At 41.8% G+C, this 25,032-nt stretch overlaps 1 protein-coding gene across 3 annotated transcripts in view; it reads left to right on the top strand.

The window, feature by feature from the left end:
• LOC311132816 (uncharacterized protein) overlaps positions 1-24,708 on the top strand; it is a gene marked incomplete at its 5' end in the record, with an annotated part of 38,514 nt that extends 13,806 nt beyond the window's left edge. Inside the window, 9 exons of one of the 3 annotated variants that reach the window (XM_084166159.1) lie at positions 5,964-6,097; positions 7,957-8,074; positions 8,536-8,606; positions 10,104-10,179; positions 15,125-15,187; positions 16,619-16,688; positions 16,901-16,979; positions 22,813-22,971; positions 23,429-24,708. In XM_084166159.1, coding sequence (XP_084022285.1) covers positions 5,964-6,097; positions 7,957-8,074; positions 8,536-8,606; positions 10,104-10,179; positions 15,125-15,187; positions 16,619-16,688; positions 16,901-16,979; positions 22,813-22,971; positions 23,429-23,441 — 783 coding nt within the window. In that variant the 3' untranslated portion in view covers positions 23,442-24,708. Of the gene's footprint in view, positions 1-626; positions 1,345-5,963; positions 6,098-7,956; positions 8,075-8,535; positions 8,607-10,103; positions 10,180-15,124; positions 15,188-16,618; positions 16,689-16,900; positions 16,980-22,812; positions 22,972-23,428 lie in introns of those variants that run through there. The other 2 variants (XR_014613544.1, XR_014613545.1) reach the window with 2 other exon arrangements.
• Positions 24,709-25,032: the final 324 nt, after the last annotated feature.

The raw sequence follows: 25,032 nt of genomic DNA, 5'->3' as shown, positions 1-25,032 counted from the left end.
GAAGGAATGAAGAAGCCGTCATATTCGGTGTCTGGAGGCTTCAGGTACAATGTGATGACAAGCAAACAAATGTACACATACCAAGCACATAGTCACACACGATGAACAAGTAGGCATACAATTCAAAATAGCATGTAGATAGAAGACATACACACACACATATAGACACACACTTACACCGTTCACAAATATGTACTAAATCGTAGACAGGGTATAGAGACAGTGTGACATAGTTTACAGCTCACATACAGATTGATGGCTGAGACAAATATGTCAGAAGTTCACACAAATAACAAAATCAATTTAGATAAAAGACTGGGGCAATAATCATACACGCACACTATGTGCTGCCTTAAATGGTTGGTTTCTCTTAATGAAAGCTGAAGTTTCGACAATATACCCACCTACATGGACTTTCTCATTCGTTACCTCCGGAGTGGCTTGGAATGCGAATGATTTATACATGTTACGTCACTTCACCTGGTCAGGACATGTGTAACCAAGGAGTGCCTTCCTGTCGAAGAGATATCCTGCTCAATGCGCTGACGGGATCATTTTTACTTTTCCTCTGAGGACCAACTAGTGTTCTACGGGCAGACTGTATCCGCATTCCAGTTTATTGTCTTCGCCAGACATTTGGGTGTGGAGCAAGCCGGAAGTGGGTTGAAAAGGAAAGAGCTGAACCAAGCGGGCAGGGCATAGTGATTTTGAGACAGGGGAGGGAGAGACCGGACAGCAAATCCCTTGTCAAGGCAATTTAGAATTCATTCGTTTGAATTAGCTTAAATTATAACCGCGTGCAATTGAAATAATTCGCCCCATTTTCCACAGCGGAAGCCAATGAATTAGGACTGCTTGCCACGTCTGTAGAAAAATAACATATTTGCTGCTTCCTGGCTAATGATAGCTGCAGAAACTATTTAAACCATCCAACAGGATTAGGCTACTTTGAAAACACGAATTTTCGACGAAATTAGGTTAGACCAGTGTCAATTGTAAGTGCGTTATTGAGTGTCCCTGCTGTTTGGAGGAAGAACGCATATTCCCACGCCACTAGCCTACAACAATCAACGTTTGACCATTTTGGCAGGGCGTTGCTGCTTTTTTTCTCTCGTTCTGGAGCACTCGTACTGGAGTAGAAGTTCTAAGAAACTTTTTAAAGAAGGGGGAAAAAACTAACTAGGCCTAGCCCACTCTCACAAACACAAGAAAATGTCTGGAAACAACAGCATCGACGCGGTTAAGCGAAAGATAAAAGTTTTACAGCAACAGGCAGATGAAGCCGAAGAGCGAGCTGAACTTCTTCAGAGACAGGTCGAGGTGGAGAAAACATCAAGAGAACAGGTAAAATGATATTTTAGGATCATCCATAGAAGTTCCCTTATTTTTTTATTCTCGGCATTTCGACAAGATTCGATCTACGACGTGCGCAGATAGGCTACATTGTTTCTTTTTTTTAAAGTACACTGGGACTGGGTCGTCATTCATGCAATTAACATTTTACACCTCCGCCCTACAAGGAGCCTATTGACATGGGACTTTTCGTAGCAGGTTTGGGCAGTGGTACCCAACCGTTTTCTGTTACTGTACCACCAACAACATTTTACTCTGCCGGAGTACCCCTGAAGTATCCTCTCGTGTATTTTACCAGTAGATTTATGGGATCATGAGTCTTAGGGCAAGTCATAGTACCGCTGGTTGGGAGCCACAGAGTTAGGAGAGCATTTTCGCTAAACCTTTTCCTAACCTTAACCTAATTCTCCCTACCTGCTACGAAAACATAATTTCCGGTCGTAGCTGTATCGAAGTGAAGTGTTTTTATGGAATCTCCTATTGACATTGACACATCAAATGGGGTGTGTATTATTGAATAGCATTACGAAGGAATTGTTAGTGGAAGGTTTTGAGCAATATGGGTGGGGACTTTTCGACCAAATGATTGAAGTCATTGAGGGACTGGAACTTAAAGTAACTGTCTGGATATGACCTGTAATTGATTACAATATGGGTGAAATAGTTTTTCTTCCAAAAATTGTAATTATGTTTGTTAAAAGCAGCTTTTCTGTGTTGGAATGGTATGGGCATATACATATCATTCAAAATATTAACACAATTAGACTGCTAATTGCTAAATGATGACATCCTCTGTCTGAGGAAATAGCAAGCATTTAATTTTTTACTTTCTGTTTGAGATATAAGTTCGAAGTAGGGATTTTGAAGTGTTTTTCCAATTTATGCTTTGGCCACATACGAGTATCGGCTGAGTCATCAACGTTATTTGGGTATGAGTTAAAGGAAAGTTAGATTTTCACAGGACATGTACATTAAGCCAAATATACTGAGGGGATTTGATAAGTGAACCGGGTTAGTGTTAATTGCATTCGTTTTGAAACTGGGCTGCCTCCTGGACTTGTGCTAGGTGCCCAGTTTTGGCCGATGGCGGTCTGCTCAAAACAAATGTGACGTAGGTTAAGCACGTGGAGGAATGAGGTAGGGATTCTGTTTTCAAATGCAAAAGTGATTGCTTTTGATAAAATGGCTTTATCTGCCTTCCCAATGAAAACTAGTTTGAAAACGCAAAGATATATTTTCAGTGTTTCCCCTATATGCATTTAGCAGAGGCACGCCACTAAAAAAGTAAACTCAGCAAAAAAAGAAACGTCCTCTCACTGTCAACTGCGTTTATTTTCAGCAAACTTAACATGTGTAAATATTTGTATGAACATAAGATTCAACAACTGAGACATAAACTGAACAAGTTCCACAGATGTGACTAACAGAAATTGAATAATGTGTCCCTGAACAAAGGGGGGGTCAAAAGTAACAGTCAGTATCTGGTGTAGCCACCAGCTGCATTAAGTACTGCAGTGCATCTCCTCATGGACTGCACCAGATTTGCCAGTTCTTGCTGTGAGATGTTACCCCACTCTTCCACCAAGGCACCTGCAAGTTCCCGGACATTTCTGAGGGGAATGGCCCTAGTCCTCACTCTCCGATCCAACAGGTCCCAGACGTGCTCAATGGGATTGAGATCCGGGCTCTTCGCTGGCCATGGCAGAACACTGACATTCCTGTCTTGCAGGAAATCACACACAGAACGAGCAGTATGGCTGGTGGCATTATCATGCTGGAGGGTCATGTCAGGATGAGCCTGCAGGAAGGGTACCACATGAGGGAGGAGGATGTCTTCCCTGTAATTCACAGCGTTGAGATTGCCAGCAATGACAAGCTCAGTCCGATGATGCTGTGACACCACCCCAGACCACGACGGACCCTCCACCTCCAAATCGATTCCGCTCCAGAGTACAGGCCTTGGTGTAACGCTCATTCCTTCGATAAACGTGAATCCGACCATCACCCCTGGTGAGACAAAACCGCGACTCGTCAATGAAGAGTACTTTTTGCCAGTCCTGTGTGGTCCAGCGACGGTGGGTTTGTGCCCATAGGCAACGCTGTTGCCGGTGATGTCTGGTGAGGACCTGCCTTACAACAGGCCTACAAGCCCTCAGTCCAGCCTCTCTCAGCCTATTGCGGACAGTCTGAGCATTGATGGAGGGATTGTGCGTTCCTGGTGTAACTCTGGCAGTTGTTGCATCCTGTACCTGTCCAGCAGGTGTGATGTTCGGATGTATCGATCCTGTGCAGGTGTTGTTACACATGGTCTGCCGCAGCGAGGACGATCAGCTGTCAGTCCTGTCTCCCTGTAGCGCTGTCTTAGGCGTCTCACAGTACGGACATTGCAATTTATTGCCCAGTCCTCATGCCTCCTTGCAGCATGTCTAAGGCACGTTCACGCAGATGAGCAGGGACCCTGGGCATCTTTCTTTTGGTGTTTTTCAGAGTCAGTAGCTTCTTTTAGTGTTTTCATAACTGTGACCTTAATTGCCATCTGTAAGCTGTTAGTGTCTTAACGACCGTTCCACAGGTGCATGTTCATTAATTGTTTATGGTTCATTGAACAAGCATGGGAAACAGTGTTTAAACCCTTTACAATGAAGATCTGTGAAGTTATTTGGATTTTTACAAATTATCTTTGAAAGACAAGGACCTGAAAAGGGGACGTTTCTTTTTTTTGCCTAGTTTATATATATATATATTTTGCGTGGTGATGCCAGGTTTCCTCTAGACGTGACGCTTGGCATTCAGGCCAAAGAGTTCAATCTTGGTTTCATCAGACCAGAGAATCTTGTTTCTCATGGTCTGAGAGTCCTTTTGGTGCCTTTTGGCAAACTTCAAGTGAGCTGTCATGTGCCTTTTTACTGAGGAATGGCTTCCGTCTGGCCACTCTACCATAAAGGCCTGACTGGTGGAGTGCTGCAGAGATGGTTGTCCTTCTGGAAGGGTCTCCCATCTCCACAGAGGAACTCTGGAGCTCTGTCAGAGTGACCATCGGGTTCTTGGTCACCTCTCTGACCAAGGTCCTTCTCCCCCGATTGCTCAGTTTGGCTGGGCGGCCAGCTCTAGGAAGAGTCTTGGTGGTTCCAAACGTCTTCCATTTAAGAAGGGAGGCCACTGTGATATCATGTTGCGATTGACCAATCAAAGCTCATAATAGCTTCCAGCCCCTACTGGATTGGCTCACCTAGCATGCTTGCTAGGACCGGCATAAGGGCGACGCTAGCATGGCTATCCGAATGATCGTGTTCAGTGGATAAGTACTGTCTCTCTCATTCGCAATGTGTTCTGTCCCTCCCTTCCTCTCCGTGTCTGTCTGCCGGCCCCACAGGCTTGCCCTGGCAATTACCAGCTGAAAGTTAATTCTGTTCGATTTGAAACCAGGCTACCTCCCGGGCGTGAGCCAGGTGCCCCGCTCTGTCCAACAGCGAAGTCGGCTCAAAACAAAAGTGAATTATTTAAGCACGTGTAGTAATAAGTAGGATTCTGTATTTTCACATGCAAAAGTGATTTGATAACGCTTTATCTGCCTCCCCAATAAAAACTAGTTTGAAAATTCTAACATTTATTTTATGGAAAACCTGGGCCAGCGTAATAGAACTCCCTCACTGATAACACACAGCTGTAGGCACAATTGATTGTGGTCATTGTAGTTAATTGCCACATTTTCTCCTCTTAACTACTACAAATATTGACCTGTTGAAAACTACACCTTCCTACATCGTCCCACAGTTCATGATTGATAGAGAAACGGTGCGTTGAGCTCACAGAAAAAAAACGAACAAAATGCAATTGAAATAATTGAACCGACGTCGGTCAATTTAGTTATTTAAAACCCCCAAATATACCTGAATTTGGCTAATCGCTCAGCACTAGTTAAACCGTGATTTGTAATGAATATCCTTATGTACCATTAAGAAGGAAATTGATCCACCTCACATTACACATAAAGCGTGGTAGGCCTACAGTTATAGAGTAGAGGATCCCTTTAGCTTGACATGGCTATTCAGTGCCAGATTCTGTCATTTAGCCACTGTAGGCTACTTCCACCTTTCGCGTGTCAATGTTTCCGTCTCTCTCGTCTGTCCATCTATGGCTATCTATTTTCTCCTGTTATCTGCCTTTTCTCCTATGTATACCTGGGTACACTGGCAAATTGTTATAGCTGCTCTAGAGACCTCTTCAATGGTGGTTAACCATGGATAAAACTAACAAACAATTGGTAGGATAAAATAAATGCAGATTCCCCCCCAAAGTCACAGATGTTGCATAGTTGCAATGTTGTTACACTGAACATAACCAGTGTACTGGATGGATGTGTGTGTGTTGAGAAAATCAAGGTGAATAAATGGCCATCTGACTGGAACATTGTGTCTAGCCTCCTACATGATGCAATGTTAAGTGCTTTGAGCACTAGAAAAAGCACTATAGAAAGCCTATCTATCGTGGCATATATAGTACATCATTGTTTGTAGGTTCTAAGAGGGGTTGGGGTCAATTCCATTTCAATTTGAGAAGTATATTGACATTTAGCCTAACTCTTTCTCTTCTCCCCCTCCCTGATACAGGCTGAGGCTGAGGTTGCTTCCCTGAACAGGCGTATCCAGCTGGTTGAGGAGGAGTTGGACAGGGCCCAGGAGAGACTGGCCACCGCTCTGCAGAAACTGGAGGAGGCAGAGAAGGCTGCAGACGAAAGTGAGAGGTCAGTGGGACACACCCACAGCGCACATGAACAAAGAGGGGAAAAGAGGCCCCCACACTAATTCTCCAAACGCCACAGTTTAAAGGGATACTTAGTGATTTTGGCAATGAGGCCCTTTATCTACTTCCCTAGAGACAGCTGAACTAGTGGATACCATTTTTATATCTGTGTCCAGTATGAAGGAAATTAGAAGTAGTTTCGCTAGCCAATGCTAACTAGCGTTAGCGCAATGAGTGGAAGTCTATGGGTATCTGTTAGCATGCTACAACATTTATTTAGTCTTGCCCGCGTTAAGTACGAGTTATAAACGAACCAGGGCTTTCTGTAAGGCAGCAAGCTCAGATTGCAGCTCTAACATAGCCTGGTCAACTGTTGGAAATGGCATACAGTACCTAAGTGTCATCTGCATAAACTTATATACACTTGTACATGTGTGAAATAGGACAAATATAAGCACCCACCAACATTATTATTATAAAAGGCCTTATGCAGCAATGGAAGCATAACTTTTTAACATGAAGTAAGACAATATCTTGAAAAGAGGGGTCTTGGCCTCAGTCATTATGGTCTAAACCAGGGATGGGCAACTGATGGGGGTGGGGGCACAAAAAATCGGAAGGGCCGCAGTGGCTCGTGGGTGTGCGTCACCCCCCCCCCCGCGAGCAAAACAGTAAGTTGAGACCCTGACTGAGTTTTCTTAGCTTTTTTTTTGTTATGAGATTGGTCCGCGGGCTGCCAGTTGCCCATCCCTGTTCTACACCTCATTAGTTTGTCTTTGTTATTGGACAGGAAGTGAAAGCACATGGGCGCAACGATGGCACAGACAAAAGGGGAAACGCATCTGTTTAGATCTTCCCCTCAAATATGATGATGAGAGGAAGTCCAGTGGCGGGAAGTGGAAGAAGATGGAGCTAGATTAAACTTGGCCGACATTCTGCTAATTTTGTCATTGATTAAACTTTCTGTAACAAAAAAGTTACGGAGTGCGCTAAGTTTGCATTAGTTTAAAAAAATGTTGTTTAGGAGTGCAAGGGCGAAATGAGTTATTGCACACGTGTACTTCAGACAAGGCGTTCCCTAACGGAAATATGCAAATACATGCTACAACGCACCAATAGGATCTCGCTAACTTGTGCTTGGCTCTTCCCTCCTCCTTGCTTGTTCTGCCCACTGTGCTTCAGTTGCTCCTGATGCCAATTGATGAATCTTGGGTTAGTTACCAGTATCTTTGATGATAGTGTGTGTGTAGTCTCCCGAGTGGCGCAGTGGTCTAAGGCACTGCATCGCAGTGCTAGCTGTGCCACTAGAGATCCTGGTTCGAATCCAGGCTCTGTCGTAGCCGGCCGCGACCGGGAGACCCATGGGGCGGCGCAGAATTGGCCCAGCGTCGTCCAGGGTAGGGCAGGGATGTAGCTCAGTTGGTAGAGCATGGCGTTTGCAACGCCAGGGTTGTGGGTTAAATTCCCACAGGGGGCCAGTATGAAAAATAAAAAAATTATGTATGCACTCACTAACTGTAAGTCGCTCTGGATAAGAGCGTCTGCTAAATGACTAAAATGTAATGTAAAATGTTTGGCCTCGCTATCTCCACATGAGTCAATGGCCCAGTCACTAATGTTAATTGATTGGATGTGTCTTTCTCTGATGCTCCCTCCCTGAGTGTGTGTGAAATGTAGAGTCACATGCTGCTGACAGTGTGCAATGATAAGAGTGTGTTTAGTTTGACAAATATCCAAAGTCTAATATCGAGAATTGGTTTATTAACACAAAATGGTACGCTGTTATGATAGGATACATATAATGTACGTTTCAATACCAAATGATACAATACATCTAACGTGTGTGTGTGTTGGTTCCAGGGGCATGAAGGTGATTGAGAACAGGGCCCTGAAGGATGAGGAGAAGATGGAGCTACAGGAGATCCAGCTGAAGGAGGCCAAGCACATTGCTGAGGAGGCTGACCGCAAGTACGAGGAGGTGAGGATATCGCACGGACACACACACGGCAGACTTCACACACACACTGCAGGGTCCTCCTCAGAATGAATAGAATTTCCTGCTGTGCCTGAACTATCCTCGGATAGTTGAGCAACATTGCTGAGGAAAGGTAATAATGTATGTGTGTTGAAATTGGTGCGATCATGTACATACACAATGCTTCAGTACTGCCTCATATGCACGCACACGGACACAATGAGGTAACGTCCTCATCCTCAACATCGAGACACAGAAGTGGACATAATCGCATACATTTCTTCTCACGCAAGGCTGTAAGCTCACTAGTACAGTTTTGGCCAAGATGTACCCAATTTATAGCCACCATGGGCGTCTCTCCTCATACTTCACCTGGACACCATCTGCGGCAATCTTGTGAGCAATTGTTTCCGTCTGCCCTCTTGTGCAACTGGCAGCAAATAATTCTGTGTGTGCATCTACAGGTGGCTCGTAAGCTGCTGATCATCGAGGGGGATCACGAGCGCACAGAGGAGAGGGCAGAGCTTGCTGAGGCGTAAGTGGCCGTCCACATGATTGAACTGCACAATAGTAAAACACACACGTATACACAACTACACTAGTGGTACGTTAACAACACTTATTCCACACGGCGAAATATGATTCTGTCAAATAATTTAGTTATACTGACATTTTCCCCCAAGGGAATGTAGACATCTATTGCACATAGAATACGGTATAAAATGTTACATGTACAGCATTGTAGCTCTGTCATAAACATACTCTTGTCACAACTACACAATGCAGAATGCGAACATACATTGTGACGTCTCATTTGGATTATATTTGAACTATATTCGAACAATTCCCAGTCTACATCATCACAATGCCTGGGTCAAATGCATTGTTAGGGGTTCAAGCAGCAAAGCTAGGCCACACCCTCTCATGCAATGCCATGTCAATTGGCCACATGGTGACGCTATAACAAGCGATTGAAGATGCAAACATTTAAAGGTCATGCCCCTCATCCCGTTTTGAGCTAATGTGGGTAGCATCTCAAACAACATGGCTGCTACTGACCAATAAACATTCAAGTGGTCTTGGCCTGGCACTTGAAATGCATATAAATCAGACACAATATTCGTATTGTAACATCTTGATAGACATGTTCCAAACACTGTCAAGACTCAATGTAAGCACATTTAAATTGACCACAGTGGCGCTATAACGGGCACTTATTTATTGCTCTTGATCTGTTTTGACTATCTTGATTGCTCTTGATCTGATTTAAATTTGGCGCACTCAGGGATGAGTCTAGCTAACCTGTAGAGTATGGTTATCTTTGGCTGCATGGTGGCACTGTTGGACAGGAAAAACCTTAATGCATGTTCATTGGCTTATAGCGGCCATATTGTTTGAGCGAGAGTCTTGGAAAACATAGCGTTTTAAAGATGTGCATCCATAGATGCTATATACCAAGTTTGGAGTCGAGCGGTTCTGGAGAAGACGTTTAAAGTAGTCAACGTTATTACAAATGGTCCAAAATTCATAATCAAAAACATTTTGCTTGATCTGTTTGATGTTGTGTTCTGATATTTGGCAAGCGTGGTAAAAACTACAGAAGTAGCAAATCCTATGGCGATCTGTCCAATTTGTCCTGATGGTGGTACTGTGAGGCCATAGCTTGAACCCCGCCATGGCTGCTTGAAACTATATTTGTTTGCACTTTTGGGACTGTTCCATTGTATCGGACCAACAAAATCAAGCGCAGCTCATGTTTTTTAAAGTATTTGATACGGTTCTGCATTATACCAGTCCCACTGCCGGTATCATCCCAAATCTGCCCCATCCTCACTGTTCCCACGGCCATGAGAATAAACTTGTGTGTTTGCATAACAATGGTTCTGTATCCTAATGAATAAATGCCCTCCTCCCCCATCTGTCCGTCTCTGCATGTTTCTGTGGGTCCAACCTAAATTCCACGCATGACCCCCCCCCACAATACGCCCCCGCTCCGCATGTATGTGACTCCGCACCCTCCCTGCACTAACAGCAAAGCCAGGGCCCTGGAGGAGGAGCTGAGGGGTTTCGACCAATCGCTGAAGTCCCTGCAGGCCTCTGAAGACCAGGTAGTGTGTGTTTGTGTGTCTGTGGAGTGAATTCAGTGCCTTCAGAAAGTATTCATACTCCTCGACTTATTCCACATTTTGTTGTCTTACAGCCTGAATTCAAAATTGAATAAATATAATTTTTTTCTCACCCATCTACACACAGTACCCCATAATGACAAAGAGAAAATATGCTTTTAGAAATGTTTGCATATTTAATTTACATAAGTATTCACACCCCTGAGTCAATACATGTTAGAATCACATTTGGTAGAGATTACGGCTGTGAGTCTTTGCACACCTGGATTGTACAATATTTGCACATTATTATAAATTCTTCAAGCTCTGTCAAGTTGGTTGTTGATCATTGCTAGACAGCCATTTTCAAGTCTTGCCATAGATTTTCAAACAGATTAAGTCAAAGCTGTAACTAGAACACAATGTGTATATTTGCCTTTTTGTTTTAGGTTGTCCTGCTGAAAGGTGAATTTACTCCCAGTGTCTGTTGGAAAGCAGACTGAACCAGGTTCTTTCCTTCAGGATTTTGCCTTTGCTTAGCTCTATTCTGTTTATTTTTATCTTAAACGCTCCCTAGTCCTTGCTGATGACAAGCATACCCATCACCATGCTTGAAAATATGAAAGGTGGTACTCGGTGATGTTGTTTTCTCCAAACGTAACGCTTTGTATTCAGGACATAAAGTAACATTTTTTGCAGTTTACTCCAATAATGCAAACAGGATGCATGTTTTGGAATATTTTTGTAAAAGCTTTCTTTTTCATTTAGGTTAGTATTGTGGAGTAACTACAATGTTGTTGATCACATCCTCAGTTTTCCCCTATCACAACCATTAAACTCTGACTGTTTTGATGTCACCATTGGCCTCATGGTGAAATCTCTGAGCGGTTTCCTTCCTCTCCAGCAACTGAGTTAGGAAGGGCGCCTGTATCTTTGTAGTGACTGGGTGTATTGAAACACCATCCAAAGTGTAAGTAATAACTTCACCATGCTCAAAAGGATAGTCTGCTTTTTGTTCTTTTTTTTTACCCATCTACCAATAGGTGCCTTTTGCGAGGCATTGGAAAACCTCCCTGGTCTTTGGTTGAATCTGTTTTGAAATTCACCGCTCGAATGAGGGACCTTACAGATAATTGTATGTGTGTGGTACAAAGATGAGGTAGTCCTTCAAAAATCATGTCAAACACTTATTGCACACAGTGAGTCCATGCAACTTGTGACATGTTAAGCACATTTTTCCTCCTGAACTTATTTAGGCTTGCCATAACAAAGGGGTACTTATTAACTCAAGACATTTCAGCTTTTCATTTTTAATTAATTTGTACACATTTCTACAAACATAATTCCACTTTGACATGGGTTATTGTGTGTAGGCCAGTGACACAATCTCAATTTAAACCATTTTAAATTCAGGCTGTAACACAACAAAATGTGAAAATCAAGGGGTGTGAATACTTTCTGAAGGCACTGTGTTGTTCAAATGCCTATACTTCAGTGTGAGTGTGTATACTGAAAATGAGGTGTGTGTGTATAGGGTGTCTACCCACTCTGCCCACAGTGGCTGAAAACAATATTTGGTGATGATATTTCACTTCCTTATGTTATAAAATACATTTTACCAAGACAAATATGATTATTCATGTTTGAATCATTCAGTGGGGTCTTTCTGTAACATATCATTAACATTTATATCCAATAAGTCAGATTTCGTAACCTAATACATCTGATAATAATCACAGAGCTCTGTTGACATAGCATTCAGGTTTCTTAACTTTTGAGGATTCTACATTTTGGTTGTCATCTTCAGTTGTTTCTGCGGGTCGCAAAACTAGCATGACACAAGCTGAATTAAATGTAAAGGCTTTGAAAATAATAAGCTCAGTGCTCCGTTGACATTTCAGAGATACGCTTGTTTTTGTGAGAAATCTTCTAAAAACAGGAATTTCTAATTAATATGAAAAGCGTCTACTAAAATATGAAAATGATACATGTCATGTCTCAATCTATATCCATCTTAGCTCTGTTTTATGTCCTGCTGATTCGAGAAGAAAGATGAGTTTAACGGTCAAAGTGAGCCTGTCAGGTAGTCGGTAGCTTTAGTTCTTGCACAGAATCCAGCCTACCTGACGCAATGCTATTTTCCTGATTTTTATTTATTTATTATTAACTCCAATAACTTATGATAGAGACATAAGGTTTGGACCATTTGTTTTTTTCTCAGCGGATTATCTACACAATTAACATTATTTTACCCATTGGTAAAAATCATGTTTTTGATTGGACACCCTACTGTTTATGTGTGTTTGGGGAATGTGCCTATACTTTATGGTGTGTAAGAGAGAAAAAAGTGTATGAGAGTGTGTTCATGCTCAACTGACTAGATGTGCTCTAGTGTAATATACCATTGGTAGAAAATCAGTCTTGAGATTTATGGATATAGGAACTATTTATAGTTAAAAGATCTCAATAGGTGGACATAGAAAGTATTTTCTGTGTGTGAGTGAGGAGGAGAAAGAAGTAATCAGAATCGTGGCCTCAGGACAAACGGGTGGTCCTCTTTGTATGACTCCAGGACTCCAACCTCTCCTTCTTTTCAGTATCTGCCTTCTCTCCTTGACTCGCGCTTGCCTCCATTTCCCTTCCCTACTCTTTTTCTCAACCTGTGTTTGCATGAAATCCAGTGTGCGTGTTAAGGAAGTGACATCCTACTGCTCTAAAGTCGATGGGAGAGTTCGCGTTGTGTTTAGTAGGATGGAAAATGGGTGATGCTATGTGAACTCATCCAGTAAGAAACACTTTGCTACGGTGTGCCCTACTGAACACAATTAAGAATTGACTCATGAGAACTCGAGCATGCACAACTCACTCTTTTCAATGCCCTTATAAGGACATCTCCAGCCTAACGCATGCCGTTCTAACGACAGTGAACATTGCTCGTATAGCTTGTCTTTGGTTAAGGATGTTCTACTGATTTCCTGTTGTGACGTGGGCTCACTTTAATATGGAGATATGGTAGTGTCAAGGGTCTGTAACCGCTGCGGTTTGTGGTTAGCCTCATCTCTGCCGTTTCTCTGTCATAAGGCACTCATTCTTTGTGTTTCCTAATCATCTACTCCACACTCCTCCCAACTCCATTTGTCATCTCTCACCATCAATTATCTTAAACCGTATTGCCAATGTTTTCACACTGCTACTCTTTCCTTCCTCTTTTCACTGCTCCACCCTCTGCCCTCGTCGCCTACTGTGTCATCTCTCCTTGTCTTCTCGTTCTCTTGAAACAAACTCAATGGCGACCTCCCCTCAAATCCAGTAAATGTGCTGAACTGGAGGAGGAGCTGAAAAATGTCACCAATAACCTTAAGTCCCTGGAGGCCCAGGCGGAGAAGGTAGTGTGTCTGTGTGTTGGTATTTTACATGGTTGTATGAACCTCAGATTAAACCAGCATGTTACCTGTGTGGGCATGTTTTTTTGTGACTGTATACATCTCTGAGGAAGCGATTTTTGTAAGTATTGTGTGTTAATTGATTTGCCTTTGCAGTTGGTGTGTACTGTATACTGTACCTGTTTATCTGTGTGCAGCATTTGTATTTGAGAGTACAGCTGCTGTATTCACCCTTAACAAGGGTTCTGTATTGACTCTGCCTTGAACAACATTGGCAGTGTGTGTGTGTGTAGTCCATATCCAGATACCTCAGGCACTTACCCTTGGGTTAATTGGTCTGTGTAGTTAATTTCCCTTTGGCGTTTACCACCATTCCAGTCTTGAATACCCCCTACCTCTCCCAGACAACCATTCTTGTCATCAATGCCCTTTACTGCCTATGTTTATAATTTCTAGAAAGGTCACACTTGCATGAGGCATTGAGTTCCTTTAATCTCCATATTTCTGATTGGACCGAAGGCCTGCATGGACAAACACCCCCATACTAAGTTAAGGGTTTGGTCTAATATAACATAGAGAACAAAATGTTACTCTTAATGGCTCTCATTACATTGAAGAGGCAATGGTGCCATAATGACTTGTTCCTTTGCACCACATTTGTAATCGGTATCCTTCAATGACACTGCAGTGGAATACAGATTAACACTTCTTCCAGGGCTATGTTCATTAGGCACCAAACAGAAAAGACTAAAACAGGAGAGGCTACCAGGACTCGTTTTCTGTTGCAAAACGATTTGACGTTTTCCATTGCGTGACCTAATGAACACAACCCAGGTTTATGATTGTTCCCTCTACATTCCTACATATGGATGTCCAGATCTGCTCAGAGCAGATGCACTGTAAACATCCCTGCAAGCAAAGTTGCTTTAGTGTTGTTTTAAAGTTGCTTTAATGGTTAGATCAGTGGTATTCTACTTCCATCTTTTATGGACAGTAGTGTTCTCGTATTCCTCCATTTGTTTCACCAGTGGCAGATTTAGTCCCGGGAAACCAGTGGCCAGTCCTATGGGGAAAATGTTTCAGAACTTTGTCAATAGAAATGTTTTGCATAAGAATGCTTCAAATGACTATCTACAGTTTTTTGTTTGTTGGTACATTTCTATTTACAACATCCTGAACGTTTCACTCTACACAACACTCATCGGATATGTATTTTCTTTCTAGCCAATCAGTGATTGGGCAATTGAGACACTGTGATCCAACCGTATTCAAGGCCCCACCCAGAATTGAAATCTCAGCAAGAATTCTGGGATCTCTAGAGCTGTAGATAGATGGATGAATTAAGTTAACCACTGAAGGAGCCAAGTCACACGTGCTGTTGACTTCACAGGGATTGCCCTTGATATTGAACTAATTTGGCATGCATTATAATGGCATGTTCTTAGGAATCCTTCTATTGCAGCATTGACACACTGTTTTTTACATGAGATTGAGGTCATGTCAGTTTATTTTTTGGTGTGTGCATGCTCTGCTTTAAACTGACAATCCTCTATTTTCTACTACAGTATTCCCAGAAGGAGGACAAGTATGAGGAAGAGATCAAGATCCTGACCGACAAGCTCAAAGAGGTAAGTGGATAACCTGTAGAGCAGTGATCATCAACTAGATTCAGACGCGAGCTTATTATTATTATTATTATTATTATTATTATTATTATTATGTTTAAATTGTTGAAGTTTTTATTTAGCAGCTGGTCGGGGCCAGAAAATAATTACAAATAATTTGTAGTTTGCAAATTGACCGCAAGAAGCCCTAAGATGTAAAATTTGACTAAAACATAATATTTTCAAACCTTGCTTTACATTTGTATATGATCACATTCGGTGAGCTCCAAGTATTGGGACAGTGACCCACGCACAAATATCATACCCCCTAAAATGCTAACCTCCACTGTTTTTGCAAAGGTGAGAGGTTAGTAGTGCGTCTAACCTTCTCACTCATTATTATTATTATTATTATTCACGATTTATTCAGGACTATCCATAATCATGGTAGCATCCACATTAATGTAGAAGTGTTTAGAAATGTATTCTATTCTTATTTACAATAAAAGTGACTCCAAAATGACACTACATTATTTACCATTCATTTCTATTGGGCACAAAATTATCTGAAACACAACCAAAACAAATGGCAAATGCATCCAAGTTTGTAGAGTCACAAGCTTGATGTAATCATTGCGTGCTGGGAATATGGGACATATAAGTGAATTTGTCCCAATACTTTGGTCCCCCAAAATGTGGGGACTATGTACAAAAAGTGATGTGATTTCTAAATGGTTCACCAGATATGAATAAAAAATACCCTCAAATTAAAGATGACGGTCTGCACTTTAATCTCATAGTCATTGTATCATTTCAGAGCCAAAACAATTCACTGTCCCAATACTTTTGGAGCTCACTGTATATCTCTATGCGAGGGAATACTTTGGAACAGATTTCCAAAATTAAAATCACTTGGAGCTGCGTGTGTTTTTACTATCTTATGTCCCAACAATAAAATAATATATTGCGACGCCAGTTGGGGAACCCTGACTTAGAGAATGAAAAAAGCCTCCTTAGTTCGGTAGATATAATTGCAGATGGTTGACACTTTCACAAGCGAAATTCAGGGAAGGCCATCTTTTGTTTGTTTTTGTCTGACATCTGTGTTGACATGTCCCTGAAATGTCCCCTTGTAGTATCTTGTGTGGCGTCTGGGGTGTTTTTTTTTTTTTCCTTTTGTTTTTTTTCCAAGGTTTCGTCTGAGATATGTTTGATAGTATTTAATTGATGTTTTTTTTTTTGTTTCCGATCTGTTTGTCTGGATGTCTCCTTTGTATTTTTCTTTGTCTTGCTCATTGCATTTGTTTGGTCTAGTCACCTTTTTGTTTATTCACAAAGTGAGGTTAGTTTGGTTCAATTCCTTTTGTAGTCTCTCCAAGTTAACATATTTAATCTATGTCATCTAGGTTTTAGTAGTTTCTTGATTGATTGCTTTGTTTTGACTTATTTTCTTAGGCTGAGACTCGTGCTGAGTTTGCTGAGAGGTCTGTGGCCAAGCTGGAAAAGACCATAGATGATCTGGAAGGTAGGATCCAGCCGCTTTGCCTTAAAACTCCTGTATTTCCCAATGCACCGTCTATGGAAAAAGTCCTGTTCTGGCTTAATCAGACTATTATTTTAGCATACATCACTTTCCCTTGGGCTGTTTCCCTCGCTCTCTCCTTATCTTCTCTTTGCCTCCTTTTCTCCTCCACTCTTCCTCTTTTTCCCTTCACTCTTTGGCCTCTCCGTGAACAGATGAGCTATATGCACAGAAACTCAAGTACAAGGCCATTAGCGAGGAGTTGGACCACGCCCTCAATGACATGACCTCCATGTAAATACGGGCTCGCTGTGTGTGTGGTTGTTGTGCAGGGACTGTGGAGTTTGACTGAGTAAATCTAATATTCCCCTAACACTGCACTGAAGTCAGGGGGTCAGGAAAAACACCTGACTCTATAACACATCCCCTAACATCCATGTAGTGTGTTCATGTTTCTAAAGAGATGGCCGACCATGACCAAACTACAACATGCAAAAGCAAAGCTTGAGTCATGCAACAAAAACTGCCAACCAACACTGGATTTATACTTTTAAAAAAAAATTGTGATTGGAAAAATATCTAAGTGTGATATGAGTGGTGTGACATTAAAAGGTGGTTCATGAAGTCTAATAACCGAATAACTGAATGCTTGCAATTTTACCTGTCAAGAGTCGGTGATACCCAATGGCTACTAATCGTCACAATGTAATGATTCTCAGAATCTGTAGTCACGGTTTCTCAACCCCTCTGTGTTTTCAGATAAATGTCGGGAAGCTCACTTGCTCACTCCCCTGTTGTGGTTTCAAGAATTTCGTCTCAGTCCTCCTGATGAACATCCATTTCGGTGGCGCGGTCCTCTCTCTCGCCCTCCCTCTCCCTTCCTGCCCCCCCCCCCCCCCTGTCAATCTTCACTCATTCCTCACGTGGTTGTTAAATCTGTTCCCTTTAGTGCTTTTCTTTTCACTCTTATTGTCCTGTTTCTTTTCCCCCACTTTCTCTCGCCATTTCTCTATCCCTCCACACACCCTCCCTCACCTCACTCTCTCCCCCTCCTTTTGGGCAACAGTAATTGTTGTTTCTTTGGGTCACTGTCTGCACTGTGCTCAAGCCTGCACACTTCTTTGAATTTTTTTTTCTCTCCTTTCTTTTCACCATCTTTGCCTTGTCCATTGTTTCACCCTGTTCTCTACATGTGATTCTCTATAAATGTTGAACAAAGGGAGGAGGAAAAACCTGTCTACTGTCTCCTTTTCCTATACGTTTTTTGGCCTAGAGTAGCTTCAAAGTGACATCACAAACACCAAATGGTTTCTGGTGCTCTTACCATGTTAATTGTTTTTCCACAAATAGTCATGGTAGAAATTGTACATTTATCTGATTTTAAAGAGCAGAGGTGTTGGCAGTAGTGATGGTGCCTCCACATTGGGGTTTAGGCTAGCACTAGCAATAAGAACACAATGCCTTTTTTAAGGGCAAAGCACAAGGTTTCATTAAACATTTGCTCATTTACTCTTATCTAGAGCCACTCGCAACAAGTTCATTCAAACAAGATATCAAATAATGGATAGGTTTTGTTTACACATACAACTAGATATGCCACGAGTGCACTTTAGCAGTTTACAATACAAAAAACTGAATAGCAGTGCAGCTTACATGATATATGAACATGATTAAAAAAATAAACTCATTCATAAAATAATTTCAATGTGAACATCTACCCCATCTAGTGTCTGTTTTACAGCCTAACTAATGTTCGGTTTGGGCTTGTTCTGTGTTGCATCTGATCTCCTGTAGTTGCCCGTCTTGTCCTTGATCCGGGTCATCTTGGAGCGACGGGGCGAGTGGGTTCGCAAAATGCTGTGATTTCACGCAATTTATAAAATGGTCAGATAGATATAGGTCGGGCACTGATGTTGGGCGATTAGGCCTGGCTCGCATTTGGCGTTACAATTCATTCCAAAGGTGTTCGATGGGGTTGAGGTCAGGGCTCTGTGCAAGCCAGTCAAGTCCTTCCACACCGATCTCGCTTTGAGGACAGACCATTTTGACACGCTTCAGCACTCAGCGGTCCTGTTCTGTGAGCTTGTGTGGCCTACCACTTTGCGGCTGAGCCGTTGTTGCACCTAGACGTTTACTCAAGTGTTTTCCTTTTATTTTGGCAATTATCAACAAAAAACAAATGTACATGGGAAATAATACACAAAGAAAACAAGCAACAAGGGCTAATGTGTGTGACACGGTGGGAGCTTTAATTGTTTGTCTTATATTATGACAGGCCAGGACATTATCTGCAGCAAGATCTACTGTCTACGTTTTACTTGCTGACATATCGTAGCCACTAGCCAGAGTTGCTGAAAATGACACCACTACTGTAACTGAGACAGTGAGACTTGCGTGATACGAAGTTGATAGTCCTATTGTAGTCGATGTTACCTGCTACATCGTCGCGTGCGTAAAGCGTAGATGTTGCGCGGCTGCTGTAGCAGCAACGTACAATTTACGTTTTGGAGTCTATTTTTCTCGGGTCCATGCACGTAAACACCATACAAAGTGCCTGAAATTGTTTTTTTTTGTGTCAAAGGATTTATACCATTCACTCAGCTTCATAGTATGAAAATGTAATAGAAACATGAATAATAGTAGTAGGCTACATCAATACAATAGCAGTAGGCCTACCTGTATGAAAAACAAATATATAAACGGAACTGTAGTCTTCCTAGTTCATAATTGGAGGTAGGTTGTAATCCTGTAGTATCAATGGTTTTTAGAAACTTTTACACATTCAAACCAGCTGACGAATGGAAAGGCAGTTGCAGATTGTCTTCCTTGTATTAACTTTTGAGGCAGAGGATGCTGCAGGGTAGACCCCTCCCCTTATGTTCTGATTTGACAGGACAAAGATGTCAAAATGGATGTGTGTTTGTTCTGCCCTGCAAAGTACAGACAGCTAGCCAACTACTGTTCAATTGTTGATTTAATGAATGAGGTTAATTAATTGACTAGATGGTTGTATAATTTTTATTCAACTTTCATTTTTGATGTCATGAGAAATATGGTTGTCATATTGGACCCAAAGTCAATAGATTCCTGGCAGAAGATACCGAGTGCTACTGATTCCGCATCTGTTTACATCTCTGGTGTGGCAGGTAAAATTACTGCGCTCACGTCCTGTTCACATCCTGTTTGCCCACGCATAATCCCGGTGTAGCTCCTCTGGAACACCCCCTCCTGAAAAAAGCACTTGAAATCGCACTTATGTTTAAAAGCCTACTGAGGCATGAAATGCAATAGTTGGAACATATCGACCATGTCCTTTGTGTACAACGTCTGGTGTAGCCTACAAACTTCAACGGCGTTCATCGCAGATCAAGGAGGGGCAGCAGCTGAGCACTGAGCAGCAAAAAATCAGGTTTCCGGAAAATCAGCAGGCACTCTGAAGATTATATAGATTTCAATTAGATTAGAAAAACTTGAATCAGATTTGAATATGACCACATATTCCTGATATAGTGATGGAAAAAATATATTGTATTTGTAGTAAATTCACTTCAACTTAAGGATGCAGTGGTTGAATATTCTGGAATATTTTTCTTGCAATGAGGAAAAACATTACTCCAAGAGACTGCTCTTCTATCAACTTTTCCCAGTGACTCTATCCTAGGCCGTGTTCAACTGGGCAAATTGTGGAATGTTCAGATTGAAACATTATGTAGAACAAACATTCCTCTGACATGTAGAATAGGGGTCACGTCAGCTCTGTTCATGACATTTCTTTCTGCAACGTTCCACAATTACTTTAAAGGCACAACACACCCTACACAAACAGAGCGACAGAGCTTCGTATACATTCCGTTCCAAAATTTGCATCATTTTCTAAAGTGTGTAGCGGCCTTTTACTGGTCCTATAGCATCCACTTGTTTTGTAGCCTTTGAGTCTCCATGTTGCTCAGGTATTCCCTTCCTCAGTGTACACATTCCTTTTCCATATGCACTTTACACTTTCTTCCTACACTGTGCTTTAGTGGGCTTCCAACGAGTGGCCATTCTCTTCAAATATTCCTTAGGGCTGGGCGATACAGCATAAAAAAGATTTAGTATTTTTTTTTAACTTCTGAGCGATTCACAATATATCTGGATTGATCTGGACTGTTTTCTGTAATTAAGCTTTGTACAATTTAAAAGTCAAATGCATTTCATTTCAAACGGTCAGCAATAATGTAATGAATTCAGGGCTTGTGAGATTATACCAAGGCTAAATATCAGCCTTCCTCAACCATAAGAAACACACATTATTATTTTATCAAAATAGTTTAGGCTGGGCCTCCCGAGTGGCAGATACGGGTTCGATCCCGGGCTGTGTCGCAGCCGGCCGCGACCGGGAGACCCATGAGGCGGCGCACAATTGGCCCAGCGTCGTCCAGGTTAGGGGAGGGTTTGGCCGGCAGGTATGTCCTTGTCCCGTCGCACTCTAGCGCCAGTTGTATGGTGTTTCCACCGACACATTGGAGCGGCTGGCTTCTGGGTTAAGCGAGCAGTGTGTCAAGAAGCAGTGTGGCTTGGCAGGGTCGTGTTTCGGAGGACGTATGGCTCTCGACCTTGCCCTCTCCCGAGTCCGTACGGGAGTTGCAGCGATGGGACAAGACTGTAACTACCAATTTGGATGGGGACAAAAAGGGGATATATAGCGAACTTGGATTGATTTGCTAGCTAACAAGGTAGAACAGTTTAATTATGAACACACCCTTCTGTCTGTCTCCAACTGTTTGAACAGCATGCTAGCCTGTCCACTATGTTCAGATGTTGAAATCAAGTGTCCTACCATATTTCTCAGCTGTGTAGTACTAGGGCAAAAAAACGAGACATTCAGCCCTTGGAGTCCCCAGGACCGAGTTTGGGAAACGCTGCCTTAGTGGCTAATTTAGTTAGTCTGCCCTCTTGTGGCAATTTTTTCCTCATCTTCCCACTACTCCATGCTCAGGTAATGTGACCTTTTCTGTACTCTTTGCTTATTTAGTATTTTTTGTTTAGTAGTATTATTCATTCTGTTTACTACCCTCTACTACTTTGCCTTTTCACATCCACTTGATTGATTGTCTTACTGTCTACACTTTATAGCGGTGTTGCTCAATGTGTATCCTGGGGACCAACTGTTAATGCTGGGTTTTGGATACTTATTATACTGCATTTACACAGGCAGCCCAATTTATATTGTTGACCAATCATATAAGCTCTGAAAAAAGATTTGATGTGTAAAGATCAAAAGCCCAAATAGTGGAAAAATATCAGAATTGGGCTGTCTTTGTAAATGCGGCCTTTGTATATCGGCTTGGTTCATGAAAGCAAGTTAAGCCACTGAATAGGGTTTCAAAGCTATCGGTAATTTACCAAAGTTACTGGACTCTTAAGTAAATTTGGTAATTAACAGATAATCTATGGTAATTCTGGTGATTTATACTTGAATACATTTTCAAAAATGTAATCGTTTATTAATTTTTATCTGTGTCCGAGTTTCTAGTGAATAGACCATATGGTTTAAGAGAAAATAGCTGAATTAAGAAGAAAGCATCTAATCAACAATGGCATTATTTCAATTAACTCTGCAACTCTTCCAACTTTATAAAAGTAATCTTATTTGATTATTTTATATATTTTACGTGTGATAAGGCCACACAGACCGAGATAATTAGACACATGAAAATCTGAGGAACTCAAAGACCACCAAGTTGTCATCTGATAAAATAAAATTGAAAAGTTATCAACATTCTGGTAATTTACTGGTAAACTTAGAAATGTTCCAGTAATATACCTTCCCTTTGCAACCCTATCACTGAAGATTGCCCATTTTAGAAATGTCATGTTATATTTTTAGAGGGTAACATTACCCAAACCCTGAGTCATATTGGGCAAAATCATATTCGCAATGAGAAACCGTTGCGACGGTTAGCAAATCGGCTGAAGTAATTATTGGGGTTTAAGTCAGTTGTCATAAACTGACAACGGCTGAATATGGCAGTGTTCTGTAGCCCTTATGACAGAGAGCTCCATTAAAGTGGTACCTAGGGATTCTTGCCGTGTTCCCCTGCGAATCCAGACGAAGTGTAAATTATGAATCTATCTCCCTCTCCAGAGAGACTGGCCAATGCCAAGGAGGAGAACCTCAAGATCCATGCCACCCTGGACCAGACCCTGCAGGACCTCAACAGCTTCTGAGAACACCCCCCCCCCCCCCCCCCCACTCTCTCTCTTTGTCTCTCCTTTCTACCCACTCTGCTGCCGTGGTGTCAAGGTAGGAAAAAGCACCACTGGGGGTTGTGATGCTGGAGTGTGCCAAAACCACTATTTACTATGACACCTTTATTCTCAACAGCTTTGATTGTTAAACTTTCAGTATTCTTCAATGTGACATCTTGCGGAAGCGCTTGCCTTTATCCATTGGAATGGTCTTTAATAGGGGAACTCTGTCATACTTGTGTGGTATACTATGCCATCTTCTCCTTGCTTGAATGGGGCTAGCATGACAGCCTTTAAGGATTCCTTGCCAAGTAAACAAGAACATGGTCAGTCCACTCACCGATAGAATAGACCATTTTAGTTTCCAACCATAGAAAATGGAGGAACTGGGCACATGATTTTTGCCAGCCATTTACTACACTTCTGACTTCTGACCTGTCCTGCTGTTGTATACCCTGGACTGGTTCTATTTTGTTCTCTAGCACCTTCCCCTAATGCCTAAACCCTCAAAGTTCACAGATCTGAAAGAGCTGAAGAGGGGTAAGCAAGATGGAAGAAGCTCCACTTGGTCTATCAGAGGGCTGGGCCATCACCACGTTGCTTAGGCCTTTGCTGTCCTTTATGATTAGTTGACACCAAAAAGGGTTAGTGGATAGGGTCCAAAATGGAACTGGGCTTCTTTCTGTCCTTATATGCAGTATATCCCTTTAATCGCTCATTTTCCCTACTTTACACCAATACAGTTTGGGACAGAAACCACATTGGGTGGTCTGTATTGATGACATCCAAGATGTATCATGCGATTGTTTTTCTTATTCCTATTTTCCTATTATTATGGATATGCATAATTTGTTTATGTGCATGATATTTTGCTTAATGTATCTGTTTTCTCCCACTGAAACCATAGCCACTGTCACAAAACAGTGCTGCACTTGTATGACACTAATTATTTGGCCTCTGAACTCTCCAATTCTGAACTTGTTTATGCTAATTTATTTTGACCTATCACATCAGATCTTTTCACATCAGATCTTTTTCAGCGCTGATCTGATAAAAATACCAATTAGTGGAAAAAAATATCAGAATTGGGCTGCCTGTGTTAACGCAGCTTTTTTAGTTTGAGAGGTTTATGGTGAGGTTGTTGGGTTCAAAAATCAATGGCTATCACCTTGCCAGTACCATGCCAATTATAGAAAATGGGTGGGGGATCCGATCAGTTTGATGCAAAACCTATACATTTAGTAGGGGATTTAAAAACTTCAACACATGAAACATTGAGGTCTTAATTATTTTAACTGGAAACTCACCAGAGATGTATAACCACTGTTACAGTCTTGTTCCATTGTAATGACTTTTTTGTTGTTGAATAAAGACCATGATTTTTACTGCTATACAAACTGTCTTTTTGTATTTTCATTTGAAGTTAGATTCTCCTCAAGTGCAATTTGATTGCTGTATAGCCTATTTTTGATTGAATTGACCCATCCATGGCTTGTGCTGTCTTTTGATTTGATTTATAATTAGCCCATTTTAAAAACACACATAGCAAGTGATGCATGCATACATAAAATAGACACGAGTACAATTTCCATAATGTTACGCAAACAGTAATGTACAGCTAACTTGGAGGAATAGTTATCTTTAATCATTTTCAATCAAAAAAAATTACTATGGTTTTAGTAAGTCTTGATGTGTAGCATGTCTGTCTTCATACTGTATATCCTGTTTACAGCCATTTTTAATTAAATATGTTGAGTGGCTGACATTTCTATGTTCAGACCTTACTGTGGTATTGCTAAGCAATTGTATTTGTGTCTGTGCACCATTGTGTCCATGTTTTGGTACAACTACCTGTTTGTGTCCACTCCGTTCATGTCAAGTTTGTGCCTTGAGTGTGTGTGGGAGTCCTCAATGCTTCGTCCTTGCTGTACCGAGGCAGAAATCAGAAGAGCAGGTCGTTGTCAGTTTTCCAAGGAAGCCTCGCCCCTGGGCTTAGCCGGCTCCGCTTATACAGGCAGGGCAGCTTGTGATTGGCACGCATCACCACAACGACATTGCAGGAGTCTGGCTTCTTAATGACCTCAGACCAGTCGGGGTAATCCAATGGCTGGGTGTC

Source organism: Coregonus lavaretus (genome assembly GCF_964263955.1).
Source record: "Coregonus lavaretus genome assembly, chromosome: 7".
NCBI classification, from domain to species: Eukaryota; Metazoa; Chordata; class Actinopteri; order Salmoniformes; family Salmonidae; genus Coregonus; species Coregonus lavaretus.
The sequence above is the reverse complement of the archived record's forward strand: the minus strand, read 5'-3'. Positions and strand labels throughout refer to the sequence as shown.